This window comes from Myxocyprinus asiaticus, chromosome 12, assembly GCF_019703515.2.
Source record: "Myxocyprinus asiaticus isolate MX2 ecotype Aquarium Trade chromosome 12, UBuf_Myxa_2, whole genome shotgun sequence".
In the NCBI taxonomy this organism is placed as follows: Eukaryota; Metazoa; Chordata; class Actinopteri; order Cypriniformes; family Catostomidae; genus Myxocyprinus; species Myxocyprinus asiaticus.
In genome coordinates, this window is record NC_059355.1 from 31,105,177 (window position 1) to 31,130,257 (window position 25,081).

The following is a 25,081-nucleotide window of genomic DNA, read 5'->3' on the forward strand; positions in this document are numbered from 1 at the left end:
GTCGTGCACAATCACAATGTAACGAGTAATGGTAAGTGTCAGTTCAAATGTAGTGGAGTAAAAAGTACATATATTCAATCAAAAATGTAGTCGAGTAGAGAGTAAAAGTTGCTTATATTTTTGATACTCAGTACAAGTACAAAGTAGCCAAAAAAAATACTTAAGTACAGTAATGAAGTACATTTAATCAAATACTTTACACCACTGCCTGGCACCATCATATTTATTTATCAAGAAAATTCACGTTGGATCATAATTTCTTTTTTCTAGTAAGACCTTTGATATTAGGGCAAAAAATCGTATTCTTCATAATAATTTTGTATTGTTTTCCTGTAAAAATATCTAAAAATCCTTAAAACAAGATCAATTTGATTTATCTTGTTTTAGAAACAACACTGCATAAAATATTTAGGTTTTTCAGAGAATGTATTTTTAACATGTGTATTTTGTCTTACTGTACTGGCAGAGTTTTTATAGTCAAAACAAGTGAAAAAAATCTACCAGTGCTGAAAAAGAAATCCAAAGTATTTAGAATACGTTACTGTCCTTGAGTAATCTAACGGAATACGTTAAAAATTATATTTTACAGCATGTATTCTGTAATCTGTAGTGGAATACATTTCAAAAGTAACCCTCCCAACCCTGCTGATAACAACCGCAAGGAACACTTATCATAACATTCAGTGCCGGATCACCTATCAAAACACACACAAATGAAATAGAAACTCCAACTCAAGAACTGGAGATGTTTCATCTGGATTATATACATACCTGACGAAAGCTATTACAAAAAGTGGTGAGGACACATCTCACCCGTCTCAACCCATAACTGACAGCAATGTATCTAATAATCATTCAGTGAATACTTGGAAACAACTGAGGAATTCATCTTTTACCTCTTTTTTTTTTTTTTTTTACGTATTTGTCCATGTGGTCATTGTTGTTGAGGAAATAAGCTCATCATTCCGCAAGAGCCCAAACACTGTACACACGCTACAATAGTAGGTAGGCAATTGGTCGATGCTGTGATTAGTTGCTGCTGTAAGCAATCAATGGGTCTGTAGTCATTTGGGCATTCGGTGAGAGTTTAGGCAGTTTGACATGAGTAAACCCTTACACAATGTCAAAATCAACAATAATATACTTAAATTTATATTTATTACCTTTGGATACTTATGCTGGGGTGGAAGATGGGGTGGCAATGCTTTTTCTTAGGGTGGCATTTGCCTCTCCATGACACCCTGGTAGATCCGCCCCTGTAACTCAGAATGTCTGTGTATTTTCTAGCAGTAGCAAGTCTCAGTACTTGCCCAGCAGTAACAGCAACAGATTCAGTAGCAGATCTAGTCCGCCAAGACCAAAATCCTATCAATATGTCATGCCCACATTAACGGGTACACACATTTCCGAGAGTTGTCATGGCTTAAATGGATTTTTATAACTAGAAAGAACATTTATTATTATAGAATATTTATTTTCACTCTTTTACTCATTTTGAAACAGCTCACTGTATATTGTGTGATTGGATTCCAGAGCTATATGTAGTAAACACCGGCCAATTTGGTTTATCTGAATGCAATATATAGCCAGAGCTACAACCCCAATTCCAAAAAAGTTGGGACAGTATGAAAAATGCAAATAAAAACAAAAATGAGTGATTTGTAAATTATATTCACCCTTTGCTGTATTGAAAGCACTACAACTAAAGATTATATGATGTTTTACTTTGTGAATTGTTTTTTATTATTTTTTATTTTTTTTATGTACAGTAATTTCAAATTAGATGACTGCAGCACACTCCAAAAAAGTTGGGACAGTCGAGAGTTTAGCACTGTGAAACATCACCATTTCTACTAATAACACTTATATAAGCATTTAGGCACTGAAGACAAAAGTTTGTTAATTTTAAAAAGTGGAATTTTCCCCCATTCATCCATTATGCAGATCTTCAGCTGCACAATTGTACGGGGGCTTCGTTGCCATATTGTGCACTTCATAATGCACCACACATTCTCAATTGGAGAAGGTCAGGACTGTAGGCAGGCCAATCTAGCACCCGCACTCTCTGCATATTCGGCCAGTATGTGGTTTTAAGTTGTCCTGCTGAAAATTCTGTGATGTCCCTGGAAAAGCCAGTGCTGGATGGCAGTATACGCTGCTCCAATATTTGTACATATCTGTCTGCATTAATGGTGCCCTCAAAGATGTGCGAGTTACCCATGCCATGGGCACTGACATACCCCTGGCCCATACAGACACTGGCTTTTGGACCTGATGGTGATAACAGCTTGAATGGTCCTTGCTGTGTTTTTCAAAAACAATTTGAAATGTGGACATGGACCAAAAAACACGGTTCCCCTGTTCTACTTTCCATCTAAGATGAGACTGAGCCACGAGAAGTCGGCAGCGCTTCTGGACAGTGTTGATGTAGGGCTTCTGCTTTGCATAGTAAAGTCTTAACTTGCATCTGTGTATGCAGCGGCGAGTGGTGTTGACTAACAAAGATTTACTAAAGTAATCCCAAACACATGTTCATGATATCCATTACAGATGAATGATGTTTTTTAAGACAGTGACGTCTGAGGGATCAGAGATCATGCACATTCAGAAGTGGTTTTCATTTTGCCCTTTATGCACAGAGATTTGACCATATTTCTTGAATCTTTCAACTATATTGTGCACTGTAGAGGGTGAAATGCCCCAAATCCTTCCAGTTTATCTTTGGAGAACATTGTTCTCAAAGTGCTGGATTATTTGCTGAAGCATCTATTGGTAAATTGACAAGTTTCGAATTATCCTTGCTCTTGAAGGACTAGGCTGTTTTTGGAGGCTCCTTATATACTATGACATGATTGCCTTACCTGTTTAACAGCTCCTGTTTCACACTGCTTTGTTATTTTAACTCGTCAAATTGTTAATAGTCTTAAATTGCCCCTGTCTCAAGTGTGTTGCAATCATCTGATTTGAAATGACTGTACATTAAAAAAATTTTTATTAAAAAACACAATGAAATTCACAAGGTAAAATATTATATAATGTTTAGTTGTAGTGGTTTCAATATGGCAAAGGGTGAATATAATTTACAAATCACTCCTTTTTGTTTTTATTAGCATTTTTCATACTATCCCAACTTTTTCAGAATTGGGGTTATATTAGAATGAATCACATCCCTAAATCCACCCTGTGTTTTCCATTACTCTCAGAATTCACAGCATGGATTGTGGTGTCTGTAATTGTAATCCAGTTAGAAAAAATAGCCCTTAAACATGGTGTTGTTCCTGGCAGGTGAGCCAGCAGTACAGCTGCGATGAATACAGTGTTTCTTTGCTTTATCACACCAACTCTTCACTTTTTCATTCTGCCAACACAACACAGCTCTCACTCTCTCTTTCTGTCTGTATACACTACCGGTCAAATTTTTGAAACACTTACTCATTCCATATTTATTATAATTCTTTTTTTTTTTTTTTTTTTTTTTCACATTTTAAAACAATAGTAAAGTCATCAAAACTATGGAATAACATACATGGAACTATGGGAATTATGTTGTGACTAAACAAAATCCAAAATAAATCAAAACTGTGTTATATTTTAGCATCTTCAAAGTAGTCACCCTTTGCCTAGAATTTACAGACATGTACTCTTGACATTTTCTCAACCACCTTCTTGAGGTATCACCCTGGGATGCTTTTAAACAGTATTGAAGGAGTCCCCATCTATGTTGAGCACTTGTTGGCTGCTTTTCTTTATTTAACCAAGTCATCAATTTCAAAAATGTTTTTTTTTATTTATTTATTTATTTTTTTTTTATTATTACATTTTAGTCTTATAATGAAATAAATTAATATGGTGGCACAAATATATTTTTGTCTACAAAACTAATTTCAAACATTTAAGCATACGCCTTCAGATCAAAAGATTTTTAAGATCATGAGAAACATTTCAGTCAAGTGTTTCAAAACCTTTGACAGGTAGTGTATGTCTGTCTGCCTATTTTGTTGCCTGTTACATTCTCTTTACCTCTCTTGCCCTGTCTCACTGTCTACATCTCTTTCCATCCCTTTCACTACCTTTTTGTTCTCTCACTCCATTCTTTCTGCCAAGCCGCTGTCATTTCTCAATATCCCACATCCTATTGCCGCACACATTTTTGCCCAGCATCATCAACTAAGGTTTATGTGTAGATAACCTTTCCTCTCCTCACTGGAGCTCGACGTTGGTGCAATTAATCATGCATAAGGAGGTGCCAATACTTCTGAATACCATATTTTATCGTGCAGTGACCACATAATACACAGGGGTGAACTGGCTTTCCTGGGTTCTGGGGATATTATGGTCGTACAGTGGTTTAGGTTATACTATATGCTTGGATGCCAACCAGGACAAGGCAGGTTAAATACTTTTTTAATGGTTCACAGGTTGGTGGATCTCAGTTATTTTCATCTGTATATTGCTACCCATCCCATTGTAGGGGGAAAACCTCATCTGTCTATTGCTACCCATACTCCTAATGCATTAGGGGTAGCCTTGGGCCACAGAAGAGAGAGCAGGTGAGATTGGAGTAATGATTATCTGTTTAAATGCTTAACCAGCATATGGACACTCCAGTATGTGTGGGCCCAAGAAAACCCCCAAATGTTAAAGGGATAATTCACCCAAAAATGCTAATTCTTTCATCATTTACTCACCGCCATGCCGTCTCAACCTCGTTTTACTTTCTTTTTTTCTGCGGAACACAAACAATGATTATCTGAAATAAGGAGGCCTCAACTGACAGAATGGATCGAGCTTGAGGACATATAAACATGCTTCTATCATGAACACGGAGAACAAGGAGAACTAGGGCAAAACTTTTGGTGAATAAGGACATCAATTTTGGTCTGTTTCTCACTCAAACCTATCGTATTTCTTCAGAAGACATGGAATATACCACTCGAGTAATATGGATTACTTTCATGCTGCCTTTCTGTCCATTTTTGGAGCTTGAAAGTTTTGAACCCCAATGACTTGTATGAAAAACAGCTCATATATTCTTTAAAATATCTTCAATTGCGTTCTGCAGAAGAAAGAAAGACATACGGGTCTGGAACAACATGAGGGTGAGTAAATGGTGAGAGAATTTTCATTTTTAGGTGAACTATTTCTTTACGAACAATCAAAATTAATAACTATACAAAAAATAAACAGCCTGATCTCGTGATAATTACGAGACTGTGGCTACATTTCTGCAAAACTATTTTACATGGTAGGTAACACTTTACAATAAAGTGCCATTTGTTAACATTAGTTTACAACATTAGTTAACACTAACTAAAAATTAACATCACTTTTAAAGTGTTTATTAATGTTTGTTAATGTTAATTACGATATTAACTAATACTTTTTTAAATCTAAAGTTGTATTTGTTAACATTAGTTAATGCAATATGAACTAACATTAACTAACAATGAACAATAGTAATTTTACAGTTGAATAACAGTAACAAAGCTTAATAAATGCTGTAATAAATATATTGTTCATTGTTAGTTAATGATACCTAATGAATTAACTAATGTTAACAAATGACACTTAATTGTAAAGTGTTACCACATGGTTTATTGGGACTGTTATTCTATGAACATGCGCTACATGGACAGCTTTCACTGATGAGTACCATCTCCATTTTCATATCAGCATCTCCCACTGAATGTGTTTAGATGCACCCCTCTCGCAAATGTTGATGGGTGACAGTAGGGTGGCGAACACCACAAATGGGGCCTCCCAGGGAGTTGTTTGGCCCTGCATTAATGCACCCCTGGCACTAATACTTGTGATTTGTGTAAAAAGGAATGAAAGTCATTGTTGTAGTGCCTCCAGTGTTTAGTTAAACTTATTAAATCATATTAACCTTCAAAAACTTCCATGTAGCACTGATCTACTAGACTGTTATTGCTAAAATGTTAAAGTGATGGTACGTGACTTTGTAAAATAGTGGATATGAACAGTTCTCTATAAGACTTAATCAATGTCAGGAAACCAGGGATAAGATTGCTTAATATTATCAAACTGCAGCCTTTTTTTTTTTTTTTTTTTTAGGAATGTTTCAATGAAATGACACTTTGTGCAATTTTAAACAGCTTTCCTTTACCTATTTTTTGGAATGGTTCCAGTAGAAATAGCTCTAGGCTAAGTAATAACTAAATCATTTCTATTTCTTGCAGAGCATTTTCAAAGCACTTAAGATGAATCATGTGGTGTCATGGCTCCTGTGGTTTTACAATCAAGAATGTCTGTGCTTTATGTTGTTGAATTGGAAAGATGGATTTTGGGAGTTGGGCGACCCAAGAGAATGTAACAGTATAGCTGCACAGCTGCTGCAGTCAGCACAGGTTCTGTGTTGGTTCCAGATGAATGCTCCAAACCTTCCCACAAAGCCTCAGTTTAGGGAACAAGAAAAACCAGAACCCTATGATGAAAGTGATGGGAACCCTACTCACCCTGCAGTAATGTTTTTAAGTGTGTAAAATTTCAATCCCACAGTTGGGCTCTTTAAAAAAGAAAGACTGAACTTATACAGTATATATGTGCTGAGAGAATGATTTTTGAATTTACAGAGACAACATTTTCACTGTAAGAGAGCTCAGGTTTTCTTGTTAACAAATCGGTTTGTGTCTTGTATTTGACAGGTTGCTTATTCTGCAACACCAATTTATAACAGGTTTAGACAGATTTGCTGGCTCCTGTTTATCCCTAAACAGAATATTGAAAAAGCATCTGAAATAGATATGTTTCTCTTGCATTTGTGACCACAGAAAGACCTGAAAAAAGGCAAAACAGATTTGGGGTTTTCACAAGTTGGAACACGTTGAAATGTCGTCAATTATTAAACACGTATCCAAAGTTGAGAGGTACTCACAGATTCACCCATTTCGGAAACAATGTATTTTCCAACATTCAACAGAGAAATCGCAAGCACATATTAAACACTTTTAAACATATTAAAACTAACTGAAACAAACACTCACACCACAATAATCTTTTTGGCTCTGCCTCTACCACAATTACACAAATATTTTATTTTATTTAAAAAATATATATATTTTACGAAAACTTTTGGAGTCAAGACTACAGTAGATTTCTGCCTTGTGGAAGCTGTCCATTTATCCCAAGGCCAAAGACACATGACACAACAGAGTTTTTTATTGGACTCAGCAGGTGAGCGGCAGTGGGCCAGCCCACCCACACTGAAAGATACACCCCATGTTTGGAGGAAGAGGGGAGTCATGTAACCCAAGAGTGGCAGGGTATGCAGGGGTTTTTCAGGGCAATGCATGCCAAGTGCAGGGAATCAGTCTGGCAAATTCTGCTTGAGTTGGGAGCTGGCACCAGGATCAAAGCAACCCCCGTGGGCTTTGATACTAAATGTTGCTGATACCATGTCAGGAGAAAGAATATGCTGTTATCTAGATTACTCAAGCAAATTAGGTTGACTTCATGGTAAAGCAGTCTGTGAGAATAAATAAACCGGCAATGAAAGTGGTTCAGGGGTGCTGCCTTAGAATATTTTTCCCCCACTGTAATGTAGAGTCTGCAAGGGGTAGCAACACTAAATTAAGTATGTTTTCCCCTTGACAGACATAAAAATAAGGAAGTAAATAGTTCCTTCAATGCCATTTCAAAATGTGTGCTAATAAAATAATGTCTTTGTCCAAAAATCACAAAGTGTTCAATCAATTAAGAAAGAAAGAAAGAAAGACTAGTTACCATCTAGTTCAATTTAATTCACCTTTAAATTAATTATTACTTTTAGGTTGAAAAAGGTTGTATCAATATTAGCTGAAAAGCATGCTCTCAATTGTCATGAGAATTAGAACCACACTTTAAAATCTATTGGAAAAAAGGTGAATCATTCCGGCTGACTATTTTCAATGTATTATGATTTGGACCACACTGTTTCTAATTTTGTATACTATTAAGTTTGCATTGTATGTGAATTGGGATGAAGGGAGAATTTCTAATGCAACTAAACTGCATTTTAAAGGAATAGTTCACCCCAAAATGAAAATTCTCTCATCATTTACTCACCCTCATGCTATCCCAGATGTGTATGACTTTCTTTCGTAGGTGGAACACAAAGACTTTCAGAAGAATATTTCAGCTCTGTAGGTCCACACAATGAAAGTCGACAAGGTCCAAAACTTTCTCACCCACTATCATGTCGCTTCTGAAGACATGGATTTAACCACTGGAGTCATATGGATCACTTTTTAGATTTAGACCCTGTTGACTTGCATAGTATGGACCTACAGAGCTGAGATATGTTTCTAAAAATCTTCATTTGTGTTCAGCAGAAGAAAGAAAGTCCTACACATCTGGTATAGCATGAGATTGAGAAGATGATGAGATCATTTTCATTTGTATGTAAACTATTTATTTAAATTATTCTAAAAATATATTGTATGAAAAAGAAGATAAATAGGGCATTGTTTTGACAAACATGATTATGATCTCCTGTGACTAATGCATGTGATATAAATCATGATTACGGTACCATATGAAATACTAATGCTTTACCTCATGAAGGTTCCTAATGTTAAGCCCCTATCTGCACAGGAAGATGCGCTGAGATATAGAGACAGACGCTGCGGAGGGCACGATGCCATCACACATGTTGACGCCACATGGTCCAGAGTTATCAGGCTTCCATATCTCATAAACTGAAATGGAAAATAAAGAAAGGAGAGAAAGGAGAGGATATACCTGTAGGTTAAACTACCTCAGTCTCCTAGTTACTAATACTCTCCCCCAAAAAAATACTGCACAATTTTAACCAACACATTCACATCCCACACTGTAAAAAAGTGATAACCTGCAATTGTTTACTTACTGTAACCTGTAAAATTATTATTTATTGTGTGTAACAAATGTATTCAGGTTGACTGAGACATGTTAAATAATATGACAATCATTCTGACTTTAATCGAAGCAGTTGATTTAGATGTTACAACATGAAGCCAATTTGATTTGTGTCAGAGCCCTTCAACCCTGGTATTAGGAAGTTGATCAGGATTAAAAAATAAAATAAATAAAAAAATAGAAAATAATACAAATAATATATTCAAAGCTTTATGAACACAAATTCCTTCTCAACTAATATTAAAAATGTAATTATTAAATATATTCAATTATGTTACCGTTCTTGTGCACTACAAAAATATCTAGTTTTTAGGTGGGCCAGAGATATTTTTTTGGGTTCCCATGCTCGTGCACATTCTTTTTTAATAAATTAAACTTTCAAACTAAATTTCAACAGACTAATGAAAAGTTGGATAATGGAAAGGACAATTTTAGGACAACAATTAAACAGAATGCAACTAATCTTTTTATTATTTTTTTTGTTTTAATGAAACAGAATGGGTTGACTATAACTCAACTATTTATTTATTAAACTTATGGGGGTCAATTTACTTTTATGTAAGTCCAAGACCACTGGAAATGGAAGGTCAGATTATTTTTTGAACATCCAGATCAAGATGTAGAAAGAAAGGGGAGAGAAAACATAAGGAACTTGTTCTCCTAGGGACATATTAAAATGATTCCATTTTATGTCTCTAAACCTCAGGCACATGTGTCTTTCTGTTAACCTGTTTAGTTTTACACTTTGTGTTGGTTAAAAATATTTAATGAACACTGCAGAACCAGTTCAAAGAACCTTTGTGGGAGCCTTCAGTTTAAATATACAGATGTACCAGGCATCACTTCAATCCAACCACCAATGTATAAAAACTACATTATTAATTCAAATTAAAGCAGATACAGAATCAGCTAGTTTTTTGTTTTCCTCACCACTTTTCATTTGATCCACAGCTATCTCTGAGTTTACACCAGACTTTCAAGTTTTGAATTAAAAAATATTTCAAAAAATAGAGTTAGTCATGACTACTTACATATACAAGAAACAAACATTAAATTTCAACTTTACAGAAAAATATAGAGCAGAAGTAGAAAGAGAGAGTTCAAGGTTAGTAGTAGAAATGTTTTGTCAGCTAACCTTAAAATGCATGTGTTAACCTTTAAATTAACAGGTTTTATAGTCTACAAGTCAAAATGTTTTATTTTTTAATACTACTTAATCTACATGAATACATTGGATTACACCAATGAAAGTAATTTTAAGGGTCAGATTAGGTAGAAATAGCTCCTTAATGTAACTATTGCACATTTAGACTTTTTAGACTGTATGCATTTATTGTTAAGTCTGTACTGTGCAATTAAAAACTTTTATATCTTTATATTTTATATCTTTATATCTTATATATTTTATATGTTAATGCTTTGACAAGCCCAAAAGTTTAGTAATAAACAAACCAAAAGTTGATTAAAAATTCAAACTTGTTTTATTATACTGGCTCACAAGAAAATAATTTTGCTCTCCAGTGAAATAGAAATTGAAAGTTGCTCTTATTACTATCTCATGAGCAATGCTTCGACAGAAAAGGGTAATGGCTGTGTTACAGCTTTTTTGATGGAGTCTTGATTTGCACCCTCCACACTGTCCATAGGTACAGAAGCCCTCTGTCCCAAAGACTTCCTGTGTTTGTGTGGTGATTTAGCTTGTACCAACACATCAGCCATAGTCAGTGAGGTTGGAATGTCCTGCTTTGATATAGTGTCAACAGTAAAACTTTTTGGCTTGACAGCAGACGGATCGGCAGAGCTGCTTTCCGGCATGGTCTTTACCACACCTGGACTAGCACTGTAGCAATGTGGTGGAGGTTGAATCGATGGATATGGCAGAAATTCCAGACCTGACTCTCTCACAGTGAAAACTTCCCAGTTCTCACATACTCTTAGAGAGGGTGTGTCTGAGCAGTCTTGAGTCTTGGATTTAAGCACATGTGGATAGTGGGAAAGAGCACAGTCTATCAAAGGTAGGCCAGTTTTGGAAACAGGCATGTGTGTGGGGATTATTGGGTCTGAAAGTGGGATAAAGTATGGTGTGGAGGGCATCACAGCCTGGAGGAGGAGTGCAGGGAACTCCTCCATCTCTTTCTGCCTTAGCTCTCTTTCCAGCATCACACTTTCCAGCTCTTTATCAGCAAATGCTCTCCTCTTCCTCATCCGAACACTAACTGGTGGGTTGTGGAGTTTCTTTGGCCAATCCTCCAGCATTGGTGGCTTGTAGCCTATGGCATGAAAAGAGGAGTATTAAAATAAGTGGCTTTCTTGTACATATTCAAGATTCTGTCTATTGTAGGTCTTAAAAGGTTTATAATTTCTTCATCACTATAAAGTTAAAAAAATAAAAAGTACTGTTCGGAATAGACCCCTGCTCAAACTTACGGCATTAGTTGAGCCAATCCTGCTTTTTCAGGCTTATTGGGATGCTCAAAAAAAACAGCACACAGTGTTTGCACATTATGGGAAAATCAACCTACTTACTTACCTACTGTGTATTTGGCACTGAATATTAGGCTGGGATAGGAGAATGTATTTTGACATCGAAAAAACGAAAACACATCACCTTTAACAGTTCATAACTGAGATACTACAAGAGTGGAAAGAATAAACTGCTCCACATAAGTTAAGATAAATAACCTCGTGAGGCCCCGTGTCCACATGTGTGGACGTTGTATTTTGGCTTCGCTATACGCAACACAAAATTCAAATGAATTTAAACCGACTGAATATTGTTCACAAGAATCTACACTGTCATTTAAGGGTTAAACTTCTGGCGCACCTTGTCACGTTTCGCAACAGCGTGACGTCGATTTCTGTGAAGCGCTACAGGCGCAGCGCCAACAGAAGTGCCTCTGGTAAGAAACCTCTAAGTTTTTTGATTGAAACCTGTTTGGTTGTAAAGAGTAGCATCTCTAGTTTTGTTTGCTTTAAAAAATCCATATATTTTTTGTGAGTCAGCGCACTGATAAACATGATGTCCACATATGTGGAAAATGGACCTTATTCCATCAAAAATTTAAATAAAATGTTAGTTATTTTGAATAATTTTAACTATAAAACATCTGTGGGTCATATCACTTCATTTTAATATAAATTTTGTTATATTTTATTTTGTTATCACTGTAAAATTCGGTTCTGTTCATTAACATTAGTAAATGTATTCCTGTATATATACTATGCATTTTCACATCGAGAATAAATGTACAGTATTCATCCAAAAGCTGAAAAATTATATGGAGTTAGGATGAAAATAAGACACCACACTGAAGGTTTTCACTAATTAGGGAGCTAGGGAGCAAAGATGCATCCTAGCTTTCTATGCAGCTAAGTGCATTCACCGACCAAAATTTCAGTTTCAGGCTGCAGATAATGTTTGATGACTCTACATGTTTAGCAAACCTGGGACAATAATAATCAGTACATAGATTCTGAATTTTATAATGCAAAATGTTATTTTTATAACATGATTGGCAGTGATTTGATGATGCTGGCCATTACTTTTTATCAGAATACTTATTTAGCTTTATAGAAAATCAGCTGTAATGTCTATAACGTCTCAAAACCACGAATAACCAACACTCCTGGACACATAATGAACTATTTGATGAACAAAATATGACTTTCTATACCTTGGAATTACTTTAAATTTCAAATCTTAGTCCCGCTGTCCACGTATGTGGACATACATTTTTAGGAAAACTATTTGCTTTAGAATTTTTTTTTTTTTTATGCTTGTTATTAGGTGCTTCTAGTTACAAATCAAAAAGGGAAATCGAAAATGCACACAGGAGTCATGCGGGGGTCTCAGGAGGATAAACAAAAGATAAATAAATTAAGACAGGCACGCTGGGCCTTGTAAGTGAGATAGAGTTCTTTCTCAAAGTGTCAAGTAAAGAGTTTCATGAGTATAAAAGCATTTCTTAGCAATTGCTTTGAGCAACCTTTTTTACTTAATTTCAAAAGAGTAAAGAAATGCATCTCTATGCAGAACTCAAGTAAGCTAGAATATATAACACCCTTTAAATTTTAGAATGAAACAATAACACTTTAATTACATTCAGATTTCTGGCAACAAAAAATCTCTTTGGCCTCACAGTGAAAAACACATGAGGGAAAATCTAACTCCAAAGCAGTTATATGAGCCAATTCTTCTGTAATTCCTCTAACCATTTGCATAATTTTAATTACCTTAAATAAACACAAACAGATCTATTCCCGACAGAGGGGTATCGGGTGAACTATTCCAGTTTCTTCCAATGTCGCCTTTGAGGGTGCAATTGTGTTAATGAGATGTGCGTTAATTAAGGCTTACCCTCTAGAATACTCTTTGCCAGGAGACTAGGTGCCCTCGTGTAGCGCTGGTAGGCTTTGCGCCTGAGAAGAAAGGTCTTTTTTTGACCTTTTTTACACTGTCAAAGCAAAGACAGCTCACCATTAATTCACAAGATATACAAAAGATTAAAGGAATAACATTTTTGCATAATTTGTTATTTTTTTTAATAAGTCCACTTGATGACTGCTTGTTTTTGCATCAGTTCAGATACTTTTAGTCATTGCACATCAGTGCTGTAAATCAATGTGCAATTAATTATGATAATGTAATTTTGTAAGATTTGTATCACCGTCAGCAGTAATAGTAAACAATAATTAATACTATGTTTTGACTTTAATAAAAACATTTAATTTAGTCTGGGAAAAAAGTCTGCTGAAATGTAGAGATTCTACAGGCAAGTTACCACAGCTGCTCTAAACCTACAACAAAATCATAATTAATTTATTTATTTTTTTTAAAGTTCTACTGGAGCGCACTGAACAACTTTCAACATTTCGACAAGCCCATGCTTAATGAACCAACCTCTGTGGCCTGCTGTCTCCTGAGAGCGACTTGCGCTGCCATCACCCTCTGTCTCTCTACAACGAGCAGACAGTTCGCGCACTGACAGTCCCGCCAGCGACACAAGCGCTTGTGGCCCTTGAGGCGCGACACGACGCCGTGATTCCTGCAGCGAGCGCACTTCGGGCTGCGTGTCAGCTTGCGCTGCGCTGGGGCTTCATGGTCCATCCTCATCAGCTCTGCCCTGCGCGCCTCGGGCTCCCATCTGTCAACGCTCTCCACGTCAATCTCTGCATCCCACTCTGCATTGAGCGGATCTAGGTGGGTCAGATCTCCCTGTGAGTCTCTATCGGGTTTAGTGGACATTTATAAGAACAACGCACTGCTGCTACTGTATTTAATACCGCACCACTTTATGCCATGAATGATCATTTAAGACCTTAGATAAAAAATAAAAAAAGCAGTTTAAATCAACCGACGTTATTAATCACAGGCAAACCTAATATGCTGCAATGCGTTAGCAAAGAAAAGTCTTACTGGAAACTGCAGGCAGACTTTTGAAATGATAAGCTATTCAGCTGTGCTGTGGAATCTGGAAGGTCGCCTCTCACCTGGTTTGCCAGTGGATATGTACTTTCAGAATGAAGCTGTGATTGATCTCATACTTGTCAAGTTTCAGCTCACCTTACCCACTTCTCAATATTTAACTTTCCTTGTTGTGAGTTACTGACAACGTCACACGGTTAATGATGATGCAATGAAAACTCCTCCTATCTGCTCCTGTTACTCTGGACCATGTAATAATCCTTGTTCAGGATTGCTACCTTTATCAACACAGAACAAAGGCTTATATATATATATATATATATATATATATATATATATATATATATATATATATATATATATATATATATAAAGCATTCTGAAAATGTATTTGTGATATAAATAATATATATATAACATTTATTGTATTATAAAAGCCCAAAATAGTGAAATATAATTAAAGAAATAGCCTAAAAAGAATGCATAAGGGTGTTAATTTCCTCATGGCTCAAGCGCATGTATTATTTACTTCATTAAATCACAATTGAGGGTGCTTTTGCTTTCCCCCTGAGCAATTCTTTTGAAAATCCTTAAAATGCTGCAATCAAATGTAGGACACTTAACATTTATTCAACCTTAAATAATCAATGTGAAATGTCTGCAGTAACACTGTTTAAGGTCCTCATGAATCCAATGTTATAGGCTCTGGTCAATATAATATTTTATATATGCCTAAAAGTATTGTTGTTGCATTTTGCTGTGGTTATTTTTTTTTTATTTTTTTTTTTTTGTATTTCATCAAGCTAAATTAAACAGTATCTCCGCAGTGCCGAATAAAGCGATTCTGATTTCATTATAGTATATGCAAAACATATCCATTGGCTTTCTCCCCACCAACATCAAGATTTTAGGATTTTAAAAATGTATGTGAATGTAGGCTACAATATAAGAGCATAGCCTATCTTAGGTCCTGTAACTGCTGACATTTCTTTTAGGTTTTTCACCATTTTTAATAGATTTTTTTAAAAACCCCTTCAGCTTCACTAGTTCATTTTAAACTGCGTTGTAACACATACATTTTTGAAAGTACAAATATTCAACATAGTCATAAGTCATAAAAGCTGCATGCTATAAAAATTATTATAAATTAATAATTATGTCAAATTATTATAAACAAATTACCAAACTTATGTTTAAAATAGCAATAAAATATGACATAACAATGACAGTAAAATATTTTGATAACTACCATTTACAAAATGATGATTCTCTCTTTCTTGCCCACCTCCATCAATTTACTACATTTTATCACTTATACTGGAGTTTATTAAAGAAACCTTGCACCCTGATACCCAGACTTACAATAGTAAAGGTTTTAGGAATCAGTATTTGCACACATCACCACTATGTACTGAGGGGACTGTGAAACTGACCTCTGCGATGCCTCTATGTGGACGATGTTTGTATCGTCAGGACCTGCTGGGCATAAAATATTGTTGCCTGGGGTGCCCCCCTCTGCCATATACAAGTAATCACACTCTCATTAACGTGTGTTGTCTCATAATGATATATAACTATTGCTATATTGATCCTTAATACACCAGCATCTCATAATGACATACAGTCTCAGAAAAACACACAGTGCCATTGTGAGTACTGATATTTCATGGCTTTCATTCAGTATAATTCTGGACCTTGAGAAAGGCAAGACATCCTTAGAGGCCTCTATACCCATCGATAATATAGAGATGTTATTGTTTTCTGTTTCAGTGACAGCTGAGAGCAAATTATTTGTAGCTTTTATGTCATCATTAAAAAATGAATGTCAGATCATTGGGACACGATGATGTCTGAACACTCTTTAATGATGACATTAATAATTCATAATTGTATGAGATGTACATTACTTTGTTGTATGTGCATTTTGACAGGTGTGTGTTTACTATCAACTCACTGGGAGTGTCAGATTAGTTTTTTTTTCCTTATTCTTTCGAAATATTATCTTTCAAATTTGTCAGTTCAATTGCCATCTCATAAATTAAGTTATGTGCAACATCATTTTGAAATAAAATCTTCTTCATGGGAAGACCTGCAAGATCTCTGCTAATCTTGTTTAATCTATTAAACAAAATCTTTAAAAACACTTCTGCGTCTTTCTTTATGGGGTAAAAGTAGACTTTTCCCTTTATTTGAAGGCACTCTCTGTTTGACTTTCAAGCTGAATGGTGCGCAGAATGTCAAGCACCATCAAAAGGGCAGTCAGATCACCTGAGCTGTGTTCAAAGTCCTTCACACATCACCAGTTCATCTCACATAAGCTTGAAGGAGTTACACTGAGAACATCCTTAATGTATTTTACATGCACTTTGCTTAGCTGACCACTATGGTTTAATAAGAGAAATACACTATAAAAAAGGAGTTCTTAATGGAATAGTTCACCCAAAATAAAAATTCTCTCATCATTTACTTACCCTCATGCCATCCCAGATGTGTATGACTTTCTTTCATCTGCTGAACTCAAATGAAGAATTTTAGAAGGATTTCTCAGCTCTTTTGGGCCATACAATGCAAGTGAATGGGTGCCAAATGTGTGAAGCTCCAAAAATCAGACAAGTCATCATAAAAGTAATCCATAAGACTCCAGTGGTTAAATCAATGTCTTCTGCAGTGACATGATAGGTGTGGGTGAGAAACAGATGAATATATAAGGCAGTTTTTACAATAAATACTCCTCCCTGCTCAGTCAATCTCCACTTTAACTTTCACATTCTTCTTGTGTTTTTGGTGATTCACATTCTTCATGCATATAACCCCCTACTGGTCAGTGAGAAGAATTTCTAGGAAAAAAGTACTGTTTCTCACCCACACCTATCATATCACTTTTGAAAGTATGGATTAAAACACTGAAGTCATATGGATTAATTTTTTGCTGCCTTTATGTGCTTTTTGGAGTGTCAAAACTCATGTTTATTCTCAGTTCTTAACCGAAAGAGCTGAAAATTACCCCAATGGAGGTCACCAGATTGGATCAGATCTTGTTAGTTATCCAAGTTGGTCAAACCCAAGAGTACCAAAGTTAAGATGCTGCATAAGTAACTGTGTGGCATGGGATTTATATGTAGGAAGCACATATGTCAATGTGTGTGGAGAGGCTGGAGGGGCAAATCTGCAGCCTATGAAGCACTGTGAAATGCCCGTGTCGCGGTAGGCCTGTGTGTGCTCCACGCTGCCTGATAAAATGCTTGATGACCTGGAGAGAATCCTTAATCCCCCAAGTCACACTCCAAAGTCAATTTGAGCAAGCTCAAACTGTTGTTGTTTGATCCATTTGTTTCTCTCTCTCTCTCTCTCTCTCTCTCTCTCTCTCTCTTCAATTCAATTTCAATTGCTTTACTGACATGACTGTATGTTACAATGTTGCCAAAGCACAAGTTATAATCAAATCAAACAGAGCAGATGTGTATAACATCAATCAACAGATTTAAACTGTGGATATTTAGAACATAGTAATTAACAAATAAACAAATGCATTGTATGTAAATATTTTAAATCACATGTAACTGATACACAGTAATATACAGTATATATAATGAAATAATATATGAACTAATGTATACATTTAAGTGAAAAAGTTTGGTTTAGTGGCTCAGAGTTCTTTCTCACAGGTTATGGCAGAGTGTGGCATATTAGCAGCTGTAGGGGTGTTGTATTCTTTCTCTCCTAATATGATTTGAATTTGTTCAATTTCAGCCAGTTCACATATTTCAGGGATAGATTCACTGCATTTTGTGAAGAATGTGTGTCTAATTTATTTATATTTTCCACAGTGGAGGAGAAAGTGCATCTCCGTTTCAACCTCTCCATTCTGGCAGTGAACACATGCCCTGTTTTCTCTGGGGAGCCAAGTCTCCCTCTTTCTATGGCAAGGTTATGATCACCCAGCCTGTATTTGGTCAGGATGTGCCTCTATTTTACATCTCTGATGGTGGACAGATAAACCGGCAATTCATATTTTCTTTTTAAGGCTTCTATATCATTCTAATTTGTGTTGTGATTTAGTTTCATTCTCCCAATGGTCAAAATAGGTATTTGTATTGTGCTTTATGATTTGGCCGAATTTGATATGTTTTATTTTAGGAGTACTTGTCTGTAACTGGTTTGAGCTGGTGAGTTTAAGGACCATCTTTTTTTTTTTAACATTTCGTCTCCTCTCTAACTCTCTTTCTCTGCTCAGAAACAACCACAGGGCTTTGGCGTTATGCTAAGAAGTCTTGACAGGAGAAGTTGGTGGGAAAAGGTCTCCAAGTTCTAAAGGTTTTTAAATATCCCAAAGCATTATTTACAACTACATAAGAATTATTTTTGTCAGAATGTCTAACACTTTAAGCAGATTTGGTATACATTATCATGCAGCAACACTTAAAAAAAAAAAAAAAACGGAAGTGACATTACAATATTCATGCATATAATATGACCACACTTTGTTGCTATGCTCTTTGCCTGTTAATTATGTGCATAACATGTATGTGCCACCACACATTGATTTGTGGTGGTACATACACTTTTTGTCATACACTGATTTGGAGGCAAATCAGTGTAACTACAGCTTCTCTTCTAGCAGAGTTTATCTCACTTGATACATTCCACCATATCACATTATTGCAAACACTGCTGATACCGTTGTGCATCCGATGTGTAGAGACCTGAAAACAAAGAGTATGGGAAATGTTGCTTCATTTGTCAGCGGGAGCATGAATTTCTACCAGTTTCAGCACAGGTTAATGAAATCTGCTAAATGTAATATGGAAAATGCAAATGCAGCGGTGCCCTCGCCTCGACTACCTCTGTGAAGAATGCTTAACACAGAATCCCTCTTTTTGTCTTTCTGACAGGCTGTCTGTTTGTCCGTCTTTTTGTCTGTGTCTCAACTCGGTTTTGTGATGATCCTCTGCTCTTTACTCCTTTTGTGCTCCTTTTCTGCCTGGGAAAAAGGGCTCTGCATTTCCATTTTTTTCAGAATGACAAATTCATCTTAAATTGCCCTTATTCTCTCTGGAGAATAACAACAAGGACAACACATTGAATAGCCACACACAGGTTGCATTTTTCAGGAGACCTCTTTTATATTATGCAAGCTGAGCAAAGGGTAGCGAGTTTAGCAACCATCTCAGAATTAAACAAAGGCAGAGCGCAAAAGCCTGAAACCCCTCCCCTACTTTTCCAGCCAGTCTGACAGCAAGGTATATGAGAGTGTTTTGCATTGCAAAACATATCATTATTGCTAACCCTGATTATTCATAAGGACAGGCACTGGGGAGCAATATTAAACAGCTTTTATAATAGCTTTTTTCATACCAGACACATGAACAAAACAACAATTATAAAAAGAGATACATTTAATTAACATGGTGCATGTTAAAAATGTTACCAACATTTCTGTTATGCTATTTGAAAGCCTTCTTGAAATAGTTTTGCAACTATTTAAAGACAGGCAGATGCATAAAATTGCTAATTAATTACTATTTATGCATTTGATCAAAACACATGCTAAACGTAAACACAGGGGAGCGGCTGCTAGATGGAACAATTATGATAATTGATTGTTTCTCTTGTTCCGGTAGTCTTCCTCTTGTCTTCTCCATCTCCTTCTACCTTTTGATTCGCTGAGCCTTTTTGGCATATATGATAGCTTTATTACTGGAGATAAATGCAGTAGCATTCAATACAGTTGACAGCTGGGCAGAACTTATGGAGAATGGTCACGGTTTGTACATTATAGAAGGGCTCATGCTTTATGTTTTTCTCATTAAAGCTACTCATGAATCAAATTAACTTCTCCCCCCTCACATCTACACATGCTGTTGTTTGTCCTGTAAAAAAACACAGCATTATACCGCAAATAAACAGTTCTGTTGTACGAATGGAATTACTTTAGCCTTTTACTGAAAATTACGTCCTCTGTGAAAAATTCATAGAATCTAATTATGTCACAGTGCTTCTCCACATGTGGACCTGACCTTGAGGGGAAAGATTAGCGAAATGATGTTAGTCAACAGAAGTTTCTGTTCCAGCTGTTGTGATTAACTTCACCACCGTCGTTCTGCATCAGCCCCAGCCCTTCTGTTTTCAAATGTTCTTATTCTCCTGCTAACTAGATAAATAGGCATGGACTGAGTGGGTGTGAATGAAGATTGATAGATGCCTCCCTAATGTGAGGTTAAGGTAGATTATCTTTGCAGTAGAAAGCAAAAGGTCCAGTCACTTCAATAACTGAATGTCAGTATTAGCAATGAGTTCATCTCCAAGAGAGGAGCTTTTCACCTAGTTGAGAGAATGAAATAAAATGTTCAAAAGAAGAGTTAGTGATAGAGTTTGACAAAAAGCAATCTGTGAGTCTTTTCCAGTGTTCCCTATATATTTTAATATCAGGATCTAAGTCTACCAAAATACAAAGGAGTATGTTTTGACATGCCGAGTAGAAGCCATCTCTGTACTCCACTTCACCAAGAAGATAATCTTCATACGGCCAGGGAGCTGCTGTTAGTTCTTGACTTTTTGATTCTGTCTGTCTCTGTCTGGTTCCTTTTTCCCAGCTGTATACCTGTGTGTTTTATGTGTCCATCAGGCTTTCGGTTTCAGCAGGAAAACTCTGGGAATGGCAGCAGTAAACCCTGGATCATCAAGCCCCATAATCAGGAGAGCTTCACTAAAGCTACAAAGACTCTTCTTTGATGGGGAATTGCACCTGTGTCTTTAACAACTTCCAATCTCTGTAATTAACCAGTGTGGAGCCAGATTTTCTAAGTCATTTTTAAAATCCCATCATCATGGCTTACAACTTTTATATCAATTTCTCAATTAAGTGAACATTGTTCAAGTTTTTAAGTAGGACCCTTTGAAATTTGTTTTATTTGTTTTGTTTCTAAATTCCAAAATTCTAAATGTTTTTTTTTTTTTTTTTTAAGTTTTATCAATTTCATCATCAAAATAGTGTCTAACCAGATGAATTAATAAAGCTCATATCAAATGAATATTTTCACATACCACTGTGTTTTTTTAATCAAATTAAATGCTTCAGTAAAGATCCTCACAGTATGATATAAAACATAAAAAAATTGTCTTATTTTATTTATTTCAAATAAAGTGATGCACAACAGAGCATCACATTTTAAATTAAAACATTTCTAAAAACTTATATTCAGTACAACAGCACTCTTGTTTGTGAGATATTGCTTAAATACAATTATTATTAATAGGCCTATTACAGTAAATACTACATTGTACTATACGGTAGCTGCATTCCAGACAGGCTGTCAGTGTCAGCATCATACCTCCTGTAATTTGTCTCCATGCCTCTAGAGGTCCCCTGTGTTCTCCTCTACCTTAGTTCTTCCTCGTATGGCCTTGTTAGCATTATCCAGCTCACCTGTGCCTTGTTTCCCCCAGTGTATTTAAGTTGTGTTTTTTTCCCTTGGTTCCTCACTCGGTTTTTGAGTCTCTGCCCTGTGTTTCCTGCCTTGTCTCGCTAAAGCCTCTCTAGCTACCCCAAGTAAGATATCCTGAGTTCCTTTCACTGATTGTAATTGTTCACTGGCTTTGTTTTCTCCCCTCGTTGAGTTTTATTTTCTCCTTTGGTTTTGCCCATTGTTTTTTGTTTATGTGGTTTATACCTCGATCCGAGAAGAACTTTTGTTGATTCATTTTTGCAAGGACTTTTTTTTTAATAAATCTACATCTCCTGTAGATCTCTCAACCACCACACCAGCGACCTGGGTTCTAGCCCAGCTCGTGACAGAAAAACCAAGTCACAACATGGACCCAGAAACACTCACCTCCAAGGACCTGTTGGCAGTGATTGCCCAACACGAGTCATCTTTCCAGCGCCATGAAGCCATTCTCAGCCATCAGGAGGACCTAATGACCAAATGCTCTCAACTCCTGGCTGATGTGATGGGTTCCCTCTGCCAGCTCTTTGAACGGCTCCCGGGTGCTTCGCCCCCCTCTGCTTCACCCCCAAGTGGCAACAGGCCTACTTCAGTTGCAGAGCCTCAATTACCACCTCCCAAGCCCTTTGCTTGGGATCCTAGTTCCTGCCAGGGTTTCCTCACCCAATGCTCTCTGACCTTCAAGCTCCAGCCCTCATGTTTTCCTACAGACCGCTCCAAGATTGCTTACATAATTACCCTTCTCTCAGACAAGGCACTCTCCTGGGCCTCTGCGGTGTGGCAATCCCAGGATGCCTGTTGTGCGTCCTACGCAGCCTTTGAAGAAGAGTTCAAGCGAGTGTTTGACCATCCAGTCAGTGGTCAGGAAGCTTCCAAGCGTCTGCTTACTTTCAATCAAGGCTCCCGCAGCACTGCAGATTTCGCCATCGAGTTTCGGACCATTGCGGCAGGAAGTGGATAGAACAATGAGGCATTGATGGTCTGCTTTCAAGGAGGGCTGTCCGAGCCCCTTCAAGATGAGTTAGCCACCCGAGAACCAGCTGCTGATCTCGAGTCCCTCATTGCGATGGCCATCCGCCTGGACAATCACCTGAGAGAGCGGAGGGTGGCTCGCCGCAAGGCGTCTCAGTCCCAAGTTCCCGTGAGCAGATCTGTTTCCCCAGTCCATATTCCTGCGCTCAGGGCTTCCCCGGCTCCCGAACAGCCCCGTGATTCCCCAGAGGACATGCAGTTGGGTCGTTCCAGGCTCTCTCCCAATGAGAGGGAACGTCGTATGAGGGAGCGACGTTGCCTCTACTACGGTGCTTCCTGCCACTTTCGCTCCACTTGTTCCGAGCTGTTGGGAAACGGTTATCCCCGCCCAGCTACAGGAGGGCTGTGATGGGGAAAATTAGAGCTCCTCCTACTAATGCCGTTCTAGCTGTTCCATCCACTCTGTCCTGGGAGGGCCACCAGCATCGGGTCCAGGCCATGATCGATTCCGGCGCCGCAGGTGACTTCCTGGATCTATCCTTGGCTAAGGAACTTGGGATCCCTACCCAACTTCTTCCTCATCCCCAGGCAGTTACGGCATTGGATGGCAGACCTCTGGAACCTGGCAGAGTAACAGAGGCCACTCAGTCCCTGCGACTTACCATCCATCAACACCAGCAAGAGGAGACTTTCTATCTTATTGACTCCCCCGAGTGTCCTGTTATCCTGGGCCACCCTTGGCTGCGCAGACATAATCCCTGGATCGACTGGTCTGCTGGCACCATTCGGACCTGGGGTTCCACTTACCATCTCACCTGCCTGAGTCCCTCAGCCCCTAGTTCTGAGTTTCAAGAGTCTGTCGACCTGTCTCGAGTCCCCAGTTCCTATCATCAGTTCAAGGCAGTGTTCAGCAAGTCCCGGGCTACCTCCTTACCACCTCACCGCCCCTACGACTGTGCCATTGAGCTACTCCCTGGCTCCTGCCCTCCCAGGGGTCGGATCTTCTCCCTGTCATCCCCTGAGCGCACAGCAATGGATACCTACATTAAAGAATCATTGGAAGCCGGCATCATCTGTGCCTCTACTTCCCCGGCTGGGGCGGGCTTCTTCTTTGTGGGGAAGAAAGACAGGGGCCTTAGGCCATGTATCGATTACGTGGCCTCAACAAGATCACGGTTCGGAATCGATATCCCCTTCCTCTCATGGCCACTGCTTTCGAGCTACTACAAGGGGCTTCCATTTTTACTAAACTGGATCTACGCAATGCTTACCATCTCGTGCGGATCCGACAGGGGGACGAATGGAAGACGGCCTTCAACACCCCCACGGGCCACTATGAGTATCTGGTGATGCCGTTCGGGCTCACCAATGCCCCCGCTGTGTTCCAAGCACTGATAAATGACGTTCTCCGGGACATGCTTAACCAATCTTGATGATATACTCATTTTCTCTGGGTCACTGGAGGAGCACAAGGGGCACGTCAGCAGAGTCCTCCAGAGACTCCTTGACAACCATCTCTACGTGAAGCCCGAGAAATGTGAGTTTCACGTAACCCAGGCTTAGTTTCTCGGGTTCATCATCACTCCTGGCCACGTGGAGATGGACCCTAAGAAGGTTGAAGCTGTCCTCAACTGGCCTATTCCCGCCACAGTTAAGAAGGTTCAACATTTCATTGGCTTCGCAAACTTCTATAGGAGGTTCATTACGAGCTTCAGCTCCGTGGTGGCCCCCTTAACTGCGCTGACCAAGGGAGGAGGAATCAAGGTTCACTGGGGTCCGGAGGCAGCGGGGGCCTTCGAGGAGCTCAAGCGCTGCTTCACTTCCGCTCCCATTCTCTCGATCCCCGACCCAGAAAGACCTTTCGTGGTGGAAGTGGACGCCTCAGAGGTGGGCGTAGGGGCCATCCTGTCACAAAGGGGTGAGGATGGGAAATTACACCCTTGTGCCTTCATGTCTCGTCGCCTGTCGGATGCCGAGCGCAACTACCACGTGGGGGATCGAGAGTTGCTTGCAGTTAAACTCGCCTTGGAGGAGTGGCGCCATTGGCTTGAGGGGGCTCAGCACCCTTTTCAGGTTCTCACGGACCACAAGAACCTGGAATATCTCCAGCAGGCTAAGCGGCTTAACCCTCGGCAGGCTCGATGGTCATTGTTTTTTAATCGATTTCAGTTTCTCCTGTCTTACAGACCCGGCACCAAGAATGTCAAGGCGGATGCCCTGTCCCGAGCCTACTCTCCCGAGACACAGGAGAAGCCTTTGGCTTCGATTATTCCGAGGTCTAGGATTGTCGCACCCCTTCAGTGGGAACTGGAAAGGGTGGTGCGAGAAGCTCAAGCCCAAGAGC

General features: G+C 38.3%; 1 protein-coding gene across 5 annotated transcripts; it reads right to left on the bottom strand.

Moving 5' to 3' along the window:
• Positions 1-10,393: 10,393 nt before the first annotated feature.
• On the bottom strand, positions 10,394-14,482 carry LOC127449458 (uncharacterized). 5 transcript variants are annotated; one of them, XM_051712887.1, is made up of 4 exons: positions 14,386-14,482; positions 13,796-14,091; positions 13,253-13,349; positions 10,394-11,165 (listed from the first exon to the last, which is right to left on the bottom strand). In XM_051712887.1, exons 2-4 carry the CDS (start codon positions 14,006-14,008, stop codon positions 10,447-10,449), a joined length of 1,029 nt encoding a protein of 342 aa, XP_051568847.1. In that variant the 5' UTR covers positions 14,009-14,091; positions 14,386-14,482; the 3' UTR covers positions 10,394-10,446. The 5 variants fall into 5 exon arrangements, with proteins under 5 accessions (XP_051568847.1, XP_051568848.1, XP_051568846.1 ...); XM_051712888.1 differs by having other exon boundaries at positions 14,312-14,480; XM_051712886.1 differs by having other exon boundaries at positions 13,796-14,213; positions 14,312-14,480.
• Between the last annotated feature and the right edge of the window lie 10,599 nt (positions 14,483-25,081).